Source organism: Heteronotia binoei, chromosome 1, assembly GCF_032191835.1.
Source record: "Heteronotia binoei isolate CCM8104 ecotype False Entrance Well chromosome 1, APGP_CSIRO_Hbin_v1, whole genome shotgun sequence".
Classification (NCBI taxonomy): domain Eukaryota; kingdom Metazoa; phylum Chordata; class Lepidosauria; order Squamata; family Gekkonidae; genus Heteronotia; species Heteronotia binoei.
In genome coordinates this window covers 264,784,877-264,798,302 of record NC_083223.1, presented here as the reverse complement: position 1 = coordinate 264,798,302, position 13,426 = coordinate 264,784,877, and the positions used below count along the sequence as shown (strand labels likewise).

At 51.5% G+C, this 13,426-nt stretch overlaps 1 protein-coding gene across 2 annotated transcripts in view; it reads right to left on the bottom strand.

Moving 5' to 3' along the window:
• The window catches only part of LOC132583567 (dual specificity protein kinase CLK2-like), a 116,696-nt gene that overhangs the window by 91,006 nt on the left and 12,264 nt on the right, over positions 1-13,426 (bottom strand). For both annotated transcript variants that reach the window (XM_060255192.1, XM_060255206.1), the window contains exons 3-7: positions 10,863-11,094; positions 3,827-3,920; positions 3,356-3,422; positions 1,009-1,125; positions 217-383 (exon numbers count right to left, since the gene is read on the bottom strand). In XM_060255192.1, the coding sequence (XP_060111175.1) occupies positions 217-383; positions 1,009-1,125; positions 3,356-3,422; positions 3,827-3,920; positions 10,863-11,094 (677 nt within the window). The remainder of the gene's footprint in view (positions 1-216; positions 384-1,008; positions 1,126-3,355; positions 3,423-3,826; positions 3,921-10,862; positions 11,095-13,426) is intronic.

Sequence of the window (13,426 nt, the reverse complement as noted above, 5' to 3'; positions counted from 1 at the left end):
CCCAAGGCCATGCTAGCAGGTGCAAGTGGAGGAGTGGGGAATCAAACCCGGTTCTCCCAGATAAGAGTCCGCACACTTAACCACTACACCAAACTGGCTCTCCAAGCCACGCCTGCCCTCATTCTTGGCCACCCCTCACTCTTGGCTACCTCAAGCTTGGCCACCCCTGCCCTCATTCGAGCCCCCTCTCCTCTCTTCCCCTTTCCCGGCACTCACATTTCACCGCCTGGCACACTTGGAAGGCCATGTGCCGGATCTGGTGGATGGGATAAGGCAGGTAGTTGTTGTCCTTCAGGAAGTCAAAGGTGCTGAGGCCCAGCAGCTCAAAGGACAGGCACATGTGCCCATGGTAGTCAAACCAGTCGTACATCTGCACGCACAAGCTGGAAAAGAGGCACAGGATGGTTAGAGCAGACGCATATGTTCCCCAGAGAGCACTGCGTTCGGGAGCTGCTATCCATCCCCGGACCAAGGGAGGCCGGACTAAGCTCTACACGGGCCAGGGCCTTCTCAGTGGCAGCACCGATGCTGCAGAATGCCATAAGAGCCCTGCGGGAGCTCTCCCCGTTCCACAGGGCCTGTAAAAACTGAACTCTTTCGACAGGCCCACGACAACTAAGTGGGAGAAAGCTGCCTCTTCTATGCCGCTGAGCAATACCATCAGAAGGACCGCTAACGGATCATCAGAAGAACTGCGACATCAAAAATAATCCGATCCACCTTTGTCAAAATTCTTGTACAGCACCAAATATTGAGTTTTAAATTATTATCGTCAAGTTTTATCCTTTTCGAATTGTAACTGAAATTATTGCTTTAATATGACTGTTAGCTGCCCCGAGTCCACTTGCAGAATGGGCGGCATATAAATCTAAGGTAAATAAATAAAAATAAAGAGGGGACCGAGTGTGAGTCTCCTCCTGGCCAGAGAATCCGGGGAAAGGCTGGACGCGAAGGCACATCAGTCATCTCTCCACCCTGCCCCGCCCCCCCCCCCCCCCGAATGCTCACTTTTGGTTGTCTGGATCCTTCTCATTAATCTTCTCCAGCACGTTGATCTCCAGCCGAGCGGCCTCTTTGTACTTCTCCACGTTCTTGATTATTTTTAAAGCCACGCGGGTGTTACCCCTGGGGAGGGAGCAAAAGAGGGGAACTTAGACGTGGAGTCGGGGCAGAATAACGGCAAGAGCGCTGGGGCACCATTATTTTAAGAAGGATACAGACAAGCTGGAACGGGTCCAGAGGAGGGCAACGAAGATGGTGAGGGGTCTGGAGACCAAGTTCTATGAAGAAAGGCTGAAGGAGCTGGGCATGTTTAGCCTGGAGAGGAGGTGACTGAGAGGTGATATGATCACCATCTTCAAGTCCTTGAAGGGCTGTCCTATGGATGGTATGGAATTGTTTTCTGTGGCGCCAGAAGGAAGGACCAGAACCAACGGGTTGAAATTAAATCAAGAGTTTCCGGCTCAACATTAGGAAGAACTTCCTGACAGAATGGTTCCTCGGTGGAAAAGGATTCCTCGGGAGGACACTTGTCAACCATTTGCCTCTCTTCTGCCCATATGCGATTCGGGGAGCCTGCCGGCTTTCTGCTCATTCAACGGTTTTTTTTCCTTATTTTTAGCACGGATAGAGTCAAGCTGCCTCTTGTATTTGAACCAAACTCCGTTTCAACATCACATTTATGCAGCCGTGTGCCAGAGGCAGGGCCTTCTCAGTAGTGGCACCCATGCTCTGGCACTCCCTTTCCCAAGATGCTCACCTGGGAAAGACATTCTTACTCCCTCATGCTTTTTAACTACCCCATTGTTTAATATTTGCCCATGTAGGGGAGGCCCATTTTCATAAGAACTTTACAGTTTTTAGAATTTTATCCTTTCCCCCGGATACATTTGATTGCTCTTTTTCAAACTGCTGATCGCAGAGAATTTAAAATATGGGTTAGTTGCACCTTAAAGCAGGGGTGTCAAACATGCAGCCCAGGGGCCGAATCAGGCCCTCAGAGGGCTCTTATCAGGCCCTGGAGCAACTGGCTGTCATCTGCTTCCTTCTCCCTCTCCCTTGCTTCCTTCTGCATAATAGCTTGCTTTGCAACGCATGTTCAATCACACAGGAGCTACAGAGCAAAACCTCCATTTTCTCCATTGGATGAGGCTCCTCCCCTTGGGGAGGAAGAGGGGAAGGCAGAGCTTGTTTTTCCAGGACCCCTCTTCCTTCTATTGGCTGAAGCTCCTCCTGGTCCCGAGGAAGGAAGGAAAGAGCCAGAGCTTCCTTTGCCCCGTTCCCTGGATCCCATGGGAGAGATACAAAGAAAGCACCTTTAAGACCAACAAGTGCTAACGTTTTAAGCATGTTTTAAGGGTTGTTGTTTTTTTAAAATTAATTGTGTTTGTCTGTATCCTTTTTAAAGCTTATATCTTTGCTACCTAATATTAAATAGGTATATACATGACTTGGCCCGACATGGCCCGGCCCCACAAAGTCTCACTTATGTCAGATCCGGCCCTCGTAACAAATGAGCTTGACACTCCCTGCCTTAAAGGCTAACAAAACTGTGGCCCGGGATGAGCTTTCGTGAGTCACCGGTCACTTCTTCAGATCATCCCCCTGAAACTGCCACCAAAGCATCATTTTTAAAAATCTGAACAGCCAATCAAATACTCAGCTGATTCAGCCTTTCCTCATAGGACTTGGTCTCCAAGAAGAAGAAGATATTGGATTTTCTATTCCGCCCTCCACTCCGAATCTCAGAGAGGTTCACAATCTCCTTTCCCTTCCTCCCCCACAACAGACACCCTGTGAGGTGGGTGGGGCTGGAGAGGGCTCTCACAGGAGCTGCCCTTTCGAGGACAACCTCTGCCAGAGCTACGGCTGAACCAAGGCCATTCCAGCAGGTGCAAGTGGAGGAGTGGGGAATCAAACCCGGTTCTCCCAGATAAGAGTCTGCCCTTTCAAGGACAGCCTCTGCCAGAGCTATGGCTGACCCAAGGCCATTCCAGCAGCTGCAAGTGGAGGAGTGGGGAATCAAACCCGGTTCTCCCAGGTAAGAGTCCACACACTTAACCACTGCACCAAACTGGCTCTCCAGACTCCTCACCATCTTTGTTGCCCTCCTCTGGACACATTCCAGCTTGTCTCTATCCTTCAATTGTGGTGCCCCCCAAAACTGAACTCAATGCTAGGTGAGGTCTAACCAGAGCAGAATAAAGCAATACCATCACTTCACATGATCTGGACACTAGACTTCTGTTCGATACAGCCCAAAATCACATTTGCCTTTTAAGCACACGGCTATCAAAGCAGGATACCTTTGCTTTTCGGTGTGACATTTTTTTTTTCCGCAGCTAGGAGCGCCTACCTGCGGTGATCGACGCACTGCACCACTCTGCCGAAGGTGCCCTCCCCGAGGGTGCTGACGATCTCGTCTAAGAACGGAGAGAAACAGAACGCAAAGGAGAACGTGAGCGTGGATGGCAGCCAGACGTGGCGCGTCGCACACCACCGCAAAGCCTTCCTCTTCCCGGACCAGCCCTAGGTGCCCGCCCCAGAGACTGGAGCAAGCTAATTAAAAATCCCTGGCCGTTTGGATCACAACATAGAAAGATAAGAGAAGAGGTAAGGGGTGGGGGGTGGGGGGGGGAGGGAATTTTTAAAAGAAAAAAGAAAAAGCTTCTTTTAAAAAACAAAAGCAAACACACTGCAAAGAGAAATGAAATGAACAGGCGGGGGGGTGGGATAATAAAAAAAAAATAAAACAGCTAACAGAACAACCGTGTGACTGCGATGGCAGTTTAACTAGAGACTAGATTATGTTACGATTTGGCTGTACATCTTTCTTGGAGCCAGTCGCCGATGCGATAGACGAGGTGGCCTTCGTCGTCGTCTTCCACGCTCTTGGCCCTCCGGCTGCTCTGTTGACTCCGCTGCGGGGCCCCAAAACGCAGACGCGGAGGTTGTGGGGGGGTGTTTTGGTTTTTTTTTTTTTCATTCATTCATTCATTCACCGGGCCGGTTTCAAAGCGGCGCGGCAAGTCGGCCGGCGAGCGTCACACCCGTGGCAAATGGCAGGCAGGTGGGCCCGTGGCGGATTAGGAAGAGGGACGGGACGATTCCCAGGCCAATTCATACGGGCGCAGAGGCGCATATATGTATAAAAACGATAAGGGATATTGCAAGGGGGAAAACAAAGTCAAGATAACACACACACTAGCTCAGAAAAATAATTCTTTTTTTGTAAAAAATATATATATATGAAAAGAGGAGGGGGAAGGGAATACGCTGAGAAGCCTTCTTGCAAACAGACCCACCCAAGCTGAGACGCGAGACCAGGGCGGAAGAGACAGCTGAGCTCTAATGTATTGAGGGGGGAAGGCTGAGCCCACAATTGTATCTTAGAAACTAGAGGTAAGGTGGTGGGTAGTGTTCCCTCTAAACTGAGTTAGTGTGAGCTAGCTCACAGATTTTTAGTCTCCAGCTCACACACTTTTGTCTTAGCTCAGGAAGGATGACCCCAGAGCACACCAATTTATGCAGGAGCTCACAACTTAGAATCATAGAGTGGGAAGGGACCTCCAGGGTCATCTAGCCCAACCCCCTGCACAATGCAGGAAACTCGTAAACGCCTCCCCCTAAATTCACAGGATCTTCATTGCTGTCAGATGGCCATCTAGCCTCTGCTGAAAAACCTCCAAGGAAGGAGAGCCCATCACCTCCCGCGCCCACCATCTCCCACCATTTGAACGCCAGTAGCTCACAAAGCAGAATTTCTGCTCACAAGACACTGCAGGTTAGAGGGAACATTGGTGGTGGGTGAGGATTGCTATCCCATAGGAACAGTTTCTGGAAAGGCAGATCCTCTCCAAGATGATACAATCCATGCCAGCTTCCGTGCCCCACCAGAGAAATCTAAGTCTAAGGGTGACGTTACATGAACAAACTCCACCCCACCCCCTCCGCCCACCCACAGAAGAGTCACCAACCAGGTGAGAAACTATTTTAAACACATTCCGCCTCGGGGCTCTTTTTTTGTAGCAGGAGCTCCTTTGCATTTTCGGCCACGTAGAGGGAACCAATTTGGTGTAGTGGTTAAGTGTGCGGACTCTTATCTGGGAGAACCGGGTTTGATTCCCCACTCCTCCACTTGCACCTGCTGGAATGGCCTTGGGTCAGCCATAGCTATCGCAGGAGTTGCCCTTAAAAGGGCAGCTGCTGTGAGAGCCCTCTCAGCCCACCCACCTCACAGGGTGTCTGTTGTGCAGGAGAAGATATAGGAGATTGTAAGCCGCTCCGAATCTCTGATTCAGAGAGAAGGGCGGGGTATAAATCTGCAGTCTTCTTCTTCACACACCCCTGATGTAGCCAGTCCTCCAGGAGCTTACATTAGGCCCTGTAAGCTCTTGGAGGATAGGCTACATTAGGGGTGTGTGGCCTAATATGCAAAGGAGCTCCTGCTACCAAGAAACCCTGGGCAAACCTAATACCTTTCACATATTCCATCCACAACCCATAAAAATCAGTTATGTCCCCCAAGCTGTAAACCAGGACATTTAACTGTTAAAAGCCTTCTGTGATCACTAAACACCAATCGACAAAAGAGGCTGCCCGTTGCGTCTCTGCACTATTTACTGCTCTAGGCTCATCTTCTCCCACTCAGTTTCTAACTGGGAACACAGATGGCTGATTCTGTAGCACATCTACCCTAGCTGCCACTGGAACGTTTAACGACTCCTGAGGCGGAGACACAGCAGAGGTTACCTTGCGTCATATAAAACTGCCTGTAGCACCTCTGGATGAGTCAACCGCTCCAGCCACACATCCCTCCCAACAGGAGAGCAGGCACATGAATAAGAAAACTCCAGAGACAGTCTCCTACAAGGGCAGTTTTCTTCTTGATTGGGGGGGGGGGGGTGGAGGGGAGAAGAAGGGTGAACCTGCTTGGCTATTTCAATTTAGGAAGGGAATGTAGTTGGGAAACTGGGTTGCAACAAGCAAGCTTTAGGGGGGAGAAATATATTCTGGGAATGGACGGAGCCGGGGCCCTCTCATGAACGAGCCCCTTTACAAAGGGGAGTGATATTGTTGCCTCCCCTTCACCAAGCCTTACAGCTTTATCACAGCCTGCATGGATTGCAGCTGAAGACACAAAGCGGGACCCGGCTTCAAATTCCCCCTCCGCCTTGAGACTCAACAGGTAATCTCAAGCCAAACTCTCTCTCAGCCTGACCTATGCCACAGGGATGAAAGAAGGAAGGGGGGCCACATTCAGTGTCCCAAGCTCTTTGGAAAGGACAGGTTGTTCACATAAAATTGGCCCACACTGCTTGCCATTCTGATTCCTGCTTGCTCTCCTTCCCCCTCCACCCCAAGCGACAGCACCAAGATGGACTTTTGGGTATTTGGAAGATCCTAGCTTGGAAAAGTTCCAGAGGCTTTCTTTCTTGCTACTGCATTGGGATGACACTTGCTTGGCAAAAACCCTCAATTCAGAATCTATGAACATCAGAAGAGCCCTGCTAGTTCAGACCAGAGGTTCATCCAATCCAGCATCCTGTCTCACACAGAGGCCTCAACCAGTACCTCTGAAGGGCCAACAACAGGGCAGAGAGGCCAAGGCCTTCCCCTGACAAGAACATCAGAAGAGCCCTGCTGGATCAGACCAGTGAGGGTCCATCTAGCCCAGCATCCTGCCTCACTCAGTGGCCTCAACCAGTTCCTCTGGAGGGCCAACAACAGGGCAGAGAGGCCGAGGCCTTCCCCTCATAAGAACATCAGAAGAGCCCTGCTGGATCAGACCAGTGAGGGTCCATCTAGTCCAGCCTCCTGTCTCACACAGTGGCCTCAACCAATTCCTCTGGAGGGCCAACAACAGGGCAGAGAAAGACCAAGGCCTTCCCCTCATAAGAACATCAGAAGGGCCCTGCTGGAACAGACCAGAGGTCCATGCAGTTCAGCATCCTGGCTCACACAGTGAGAACAAAGGGACAGCCAATGGGACAACCAACAGCAGCAAGGATCCCTCTAGGGCCCTTGACTTGTTCCTCACTATAGTACCCCTCGTGGACCTTGGCCTATGTTTCCTGCCCTCCACCTCTCTTGGTCCCCAGCTCACAGCCCTAGCCTTGCCATAAGTCACCATGGTGAGTAGCCACTGATAGGCTTATCCTCCATAGATTCATATTAAGCCACGTTAGTCTGTTGCTGCAATACAGAATCCTCTATGACAGGGGTGGCCAAACTTGCCTAACGTAAGAGCCACATACAATAAACATCAGATGTTTGAGAGCTGCAAGATGTCAGGGGACGGAGGGAGGGGGGAAGGAAGGAAGGAAGGAAGGAAGGAAGGAAGGAAGGGAGGGAGGGAGGGAGGGAGGGAGGGAGGGAGGGAGGGAGGGAGGGAGGAAGGAAGGAAGGAAGGAAGGAAGGAAGGAAGGAAGGAAGGAAGGAAGGAAGGAAGGAAGGAAGGAAGGAAGGAAGGAAGGAAGGAAGGAAGGAAGGAAGGAAGGAAGGAAGGAAGGAAGGAAGGAAGGAAGGAAGGAAGGAAGGAAGGAAGGAAAATAGATGGGAGGAGGGAAAGAGGCGGAAAGAAAGCAGCTGTAACTTTAAATACATCTTCCAAGAGCCAGCTGGCTTGGCTTGGAGAAATCATTTAAAGAGACAAATGACAGGGCCAAGCCAGCTGACAGGGCAGTGGGGTCTTTGACAGCCACACAATGTGTGTGAAAGAGCCACACGGGGCTCCTGAGCTGCAGTTTGATCATCCCTGCTCTACAATTTACCCAATCCCCTTTTAAAGCTGTCTAACTCTGTGCATTCTCTGGCAACGAAGCCCATGTGTTAATCCCTCTCTGTGTGAAGAGGTACCTACTGCCCATCAGCTTCATTGGATGCCCTCGCGTTCTAGTATTCTGGCAGAGGGACAAACAGTTCTCTTTTGGCGACCCCCTCCACCGGTGAGAGGCCGATATTCTGGCTCCTCCTCTTCCTGTCACGTGACTTCCACTTATGTTCATGTAAGTCAGGGGAGATCTCAGACTGGAAAGGCTGAAGACCACTAACCTAACAGATTCTCTATGTTTCCTTCAGGTAAAGACTACAGTTATTCCCTACTGCCCTTACCAAGGGCCTGAGCAGTCCAGGAGACACATTTGATTTATTATAAGTCGGGAGTTGCCTCCTTCCTCTGCCCAGAAAGCTCCAGGTAGTACATGGTACAAAGGTAAAGGTAGTCCCCTGGGCAAGCACCAGCCGTTTCCGACTCCAGGGTGACGTCGCATCACCGCGTTTTCATGGCAGACTTTTTACAGGGTGGTTTGCCATTGCCTTCCCCAGTCCTCTATGCTTTCCCCCCAGCAAGCTGGGTATGTTCTCATGGCAGACTTTTTACGGGGTAGTTTGCCACTGCCTTCCCCAGTCCTCTACGCTTTCCCCCCAGCAAGCTGGGTATGTTCTCACGGCAGACTTTTTACGGGGTAGTTTGCCATTGCCTTCCCCAGTCCTCTACACTTTCCCCCCAGCAAGCTGGGTATGTTCTCACGGCAGACTTTTTACGGGGTAGTTTGCCATTGCCTTCCCCAGTCCTCTACACTTTCCCCCCAGCAAGCTGGGTATGTTCTCACGGCAGACTTTTTACGGGGTAGTTTGCCATTGCCTTCCCCAGTCCTCTACACTTTCCCCCCAGCAAGCTGGGTATGTTCTCACGGCAGACTTTTTACGGGGTAGTTTGCCACTGCCTTCCCCAGTCCTCTACACTTTCCCCCCAGCAAGCTGGGTATGTTCTCACGGCAGACTTTTTACGGGGTAGTTTGCCACTGCCTTCCCCAGTCCTCTACACTTTCCCCCCAGCAAGCTGGGTATGTTCTCACGGCAGACTTTTTACGGGGTAGTTTGCCACTGCCTTCCCCAGTCCTCTACACTTTCCCCCCAGCAAGCTGGGTATGTTCTCACGGCAGACTTTTTACGGGGTAGTTTGCCACTGCCTTCCCCAGTCCTCTACACTTTCCCCCCAGCAAGCTGGGTATGTTCTCACGGCAGACTTTTTACGGGGTAGTTTGCCACTGCCTTCCCCAGTCCTCTACACTTTCCCCCCAGCAAGCTGGGTATGTTCTCACGGCAGACTTTTTACGGGGTAGTTTGCCACTGCCTTCCCCAGTCCTCTACACTTTCCCCCCAGCAAGCTGGGTATGTTCTCACGGCAGACTTTTTACGGGGTAGTTTGCCACTGCCTTCCCCAGTCCTCTACACTTTCCCCCCAGCAAGCTGGGTATGTTCTCACGGCAGACTTTTTACGGGGTAGTTTGCCACTGCCTTCCCCAGTCCTCTACACTTTCCCCCCAGCAAGCTGGGTATGTTCTCACGGCAGACTTTTTACGGGGTAGTTTGCCATTGCCTTCCCCAGTCCTCTACACTTTCCCCCCAGCAAGCTGGGTACTCATTTTATGGAAGGATGGAAGGCTGAGTCAACCTCGAGCCGGCTACCTGAACCCAGCTTCCGCCAGGATCGAACTCAGGTTTTGAGCAGAGCTTAGAACTGCAGTACTGCAGCTTTACCCCCCTGCGCCATGGTACATCTCCCCAATCTAAATCAAGACCGTTGCCAGTTCTGCCAAGTTGTATGCAAGAGCCTTCCAGCATCAAGGACTGAAACACTGGTTCTCCTCCACCTCGCCGTCTTAATTCTTTCCACAGCCATTCTGATGAATGATTCGAAGCAGAACTTGGCACTGAATTTTTTAAAAAGTTGATCCTAATAAGAGAGATAGCCTGATTCGGATAGCCCAGGCTAGCTTGATCTCATTAAAACTTGGAAGCTGAACGGAGTTGGCCCTGGTCAGTCGCTGAAGGGGAGACCATCGAGGAATACCAAGGTCGTGACGCAGAAGAAGGCAATGGCAAGCCACCTCTGAATATCTCTTGCATTGAAAACCCCTTAGGGTTTAAAAAAAAAAAGAAAAAAGGTAAAGGTAGTCCCCTGTGCAAGCATCGGTCATTTTCAACCAAGGGGTGACGTTGCTTTCACAATGTTTTCACGGCAGACTTTTTATGGAGTGGTTTGCCATCGCCTTCCCCAGTCATCTACCCTTTCCCCCCAGCAAGCTGGGGACTCATTTTACCCGCCTCGGAAGGATGGAAGGCTGAGTCAACCTGGAGCCGGCTACCTGAACCAGCTTCCGCTGGGATCGAACTCAGGCTGTGAGCAGAGGGCTCACACTGCAGTTCTGCAGCTTTACCGCTCTGTGCCACGGGGCTCTTCCCCTTAGGGTTGCCGTAAGTCAATTACGAGTCGACAGCAAAAAAAATAAAATGCTGGAGATAAGATTTTGTTTCTTTAGGTCGCTCTCTGCCCGCCCAGGCGTTTGTGGGTGGTCAGATTTTTCCCTTAACTGCGCTCGCTTGCTGTCTTTCGTCTGTCTTCTGGTTTCCCCTTCCTTTGAATACTGCTCCATATTATTTGCTAAGACTACTCTATTTTTACTTACTGCCTTGCTTGAATTTTTAACTGCAATACATTTGGCATCCATTTTAACCGAGAAATCACCTTGGCAATTCTTCTGCGGTCTGTAAGCCTAATTCTACACACACGCACATACACACACGTGAAACACAGCAGTGATAAGAAGCCCTTGCCAACCACAGAGGTGGAGCGGTCCCGGACTCTCTAACAGAGATGTCTACCCCTGACCCTCGAGAAAAGCAGCGCAGGCATTTCTAGAGCAGGAAACCGGCCCCGGGACCGCCCTGGGGATCCCCAAAGCACAAAACGTGCAGCTCTGCCCACCACCTCCGCCATGCTCGAAAGGGTGTGCTACCTACCAAGCACATCGTGTGCGGCGGGGTGGGAGGGGAGGAAGGAACTAGCAGAGACTCACCGATGAAGAGCTGAAGGAGCGGCTGCGGTGGCGTCTCCGCCGGCGCTTCCGCCGGCTGCTCTTGCAGCTGCGGTAGCTGCAGTCCCTCTCCCGGGATCGCTGGTACTCGTAGGAGTGGTGGTACTCGGCCTCGTAGTACGCCTCGCCGCGCTCGCGACTGTAGCCGTCCCGCCGGTAGCCGTCGCAGTACCGCCGGTCGTAGGGCCGCCTGTCGGATGAGTGGTCATCGTAGCTGGGTGGGTGGGGAGAAGGGGTCAGTTTGGTTGGGAGTCAGAAGAGGTGGCTGTCAAGCATGCGGGTTCAATGATGAGTCGAAGTTGATACAAAGACTGCGTTTATTGTTAGACTGATACTTTGGTAACAGGTTCTTGAGAGTAATGCTGAATACACATTGATACAATACTTTTAAGGCCTACTTCAAAGGGATTCCAAGGGATGGGGTTGCGGGGTAGGATTCACACATAAACTATCATAAATGCCTACATTCCCATAGCGTTATCAGGACCGTGTCCTTGCTTCCCCCAGATGTCCCTCACAAGAATGTATGGGAAGGTGCTGATTACTTGGTTCCAGTTCTCACTACTTCTAATTATGAGCCATAAAGCGAGGCGGGGGGGAAGGGAAAGAACAACAAGCTAGCAAAGCTGGATCCTCCATGATACTTCACAGACCAGGTTAGGCAGGACCCCTAAACAATCAATTATCAATGGAATTTCACCATGCTTGACAGTGGCTGTAAGGTCCAGAGTGGCGCCTGATACGCTCCTGACTCAGCTTCCTCGTGCCTTTCCTCCCACTCATCTCCAGGAGCAGAGCTCACCACCATCCTAGGTACTTCCTAGAAAGTTAGCAGCTAGCCAATAGACCAGTCATATTTCATTTGACAAAACCATCTTCCCTTTCCAGTGGCCTCCACGACGGAAACGTATTTACTTGTTTCCAGATGCAGAGCTGTTATGAAGTGGTGTTGCAGAGATCAGAGCGCTGGACTAAAATCTGGGAGACGCAGCTTCAAAACGTCTCTGGCCCATGAAGCTCAGTGGGTACCCTTGAGCCAACTGGCCTGTCAGCCTAATATGCCTCACAGGGCTGTTGCGAGGATAAAATGAAGGGGGAGGAACGATGCACACCAAGCCGTCGTCCTTGGAGGAAGAGAGGGAGTTGGAAAAAAATTGCGCTAAAGGATAAACAAACGTTGCTCAGTATGCGGCTAGTACGATTCACTCCCAATCTGTTCAGACTGAGATACTGAACTGTGGAGGTAGGAGATCGATTTGAACAAATTACTCTTCTGTTTTAAGAGAGCCAGTGTGGCAGAACTGCTGTTGGCCCTCCAGAGGAACTGGTTGAGGCCACTGTGTGAGACAGGATGCTGGACTAGGTGGACCCTCAATGGTCTGATCCAGCAGGGCTCTTCTGATGTTCTTCTGAGGGGAAGGCCTCAGCCTCTCTGCCTTGTTGATGGCCCTCCAGAGGAACTGGTTGAGGCCACTGTGTGAGACAGGATGCTGGACTAGGTGGACCCTCACTGATCTGATCCAGCAGGGCTCTTCTGAGGTTCTTATGAGGGGAAGGCCTCGGCCTCTCTGCCCTGTTGTTCGCCCTCTAGAGGAACTGGTTGAGGCCACTGTGTGAGATAGGAGGCTGGACTAGATGGACCCTCACTGGTCTGATCCAGTAGGGCTCCTCTTACGTTCTTATCAGAGGATAGGGTGGCCATAATATCTGCAGGCCAGCAAGGGACACCTTGAGGAAGGAAGGAATGTGTGTGCGTGCGCGGAGCGCGCGCCGCCGGAAACAGGAAGTGACATCACTTCCGGTGACGGCATGCCACCGCCGGAAACAGGAAGTGATGTCACTTCCTGTGACATCATTCCCCCCCCCCGCGCCACCTGCCGGAAGCAGGAAGTGATATCACTTCCTGTGACATCATTTCCCCTGCACCACCTGCCGGAAGCAGGAAGTGACTTCACAGCACTTCCTGTGACGTCCCCAAAAATCCCCCAAATATCACCGCCAGAAACACCAAGATTATTTATAGAGAGGGAAAGGGGGAAATAAAGTTAAATAAAACTCTTTTTTTACTTTTTTCAAACTGAGAAGACTAGAGAGAACGGGTTCCACGCTGAGAAGCCAGTCAGATTCCAGTGAGACTGTGCTGCATAATGCAGCCTATTTATTTTGTCCTGTTGGCTCTGTTGGCTCTATCTGCGCCACCTTCATCACTTTCGGGGTGTGGATCCCCCAGTGGGGTGGTCTCCCGACTCCCTCCGCCGGCCGTTTCTGATAGCCCTGCGCCCCCTCTTTCATTTGATATGTGTCCCGTGCGGGTGCCACCATCCCGCTGGGAGATGCCGCAAAATGAGCCCCCTTGAGGCTTATGACGGCAGGGCTCGGGGGAAGTGAGCTAGACTGCTGTTCTTTTGAGGGGTTATAGAGTGTTTCGAGCCCGTCCCTGTGGCATCGGTCCCATCTTTGTGGGACCCAGGGGGCCGGCGCAGCAGCCCGCTGAAGCAGCCTGTCCGTCACTTCCGGGTTCCTGTCCTGCATCTCGACCTGTGTTA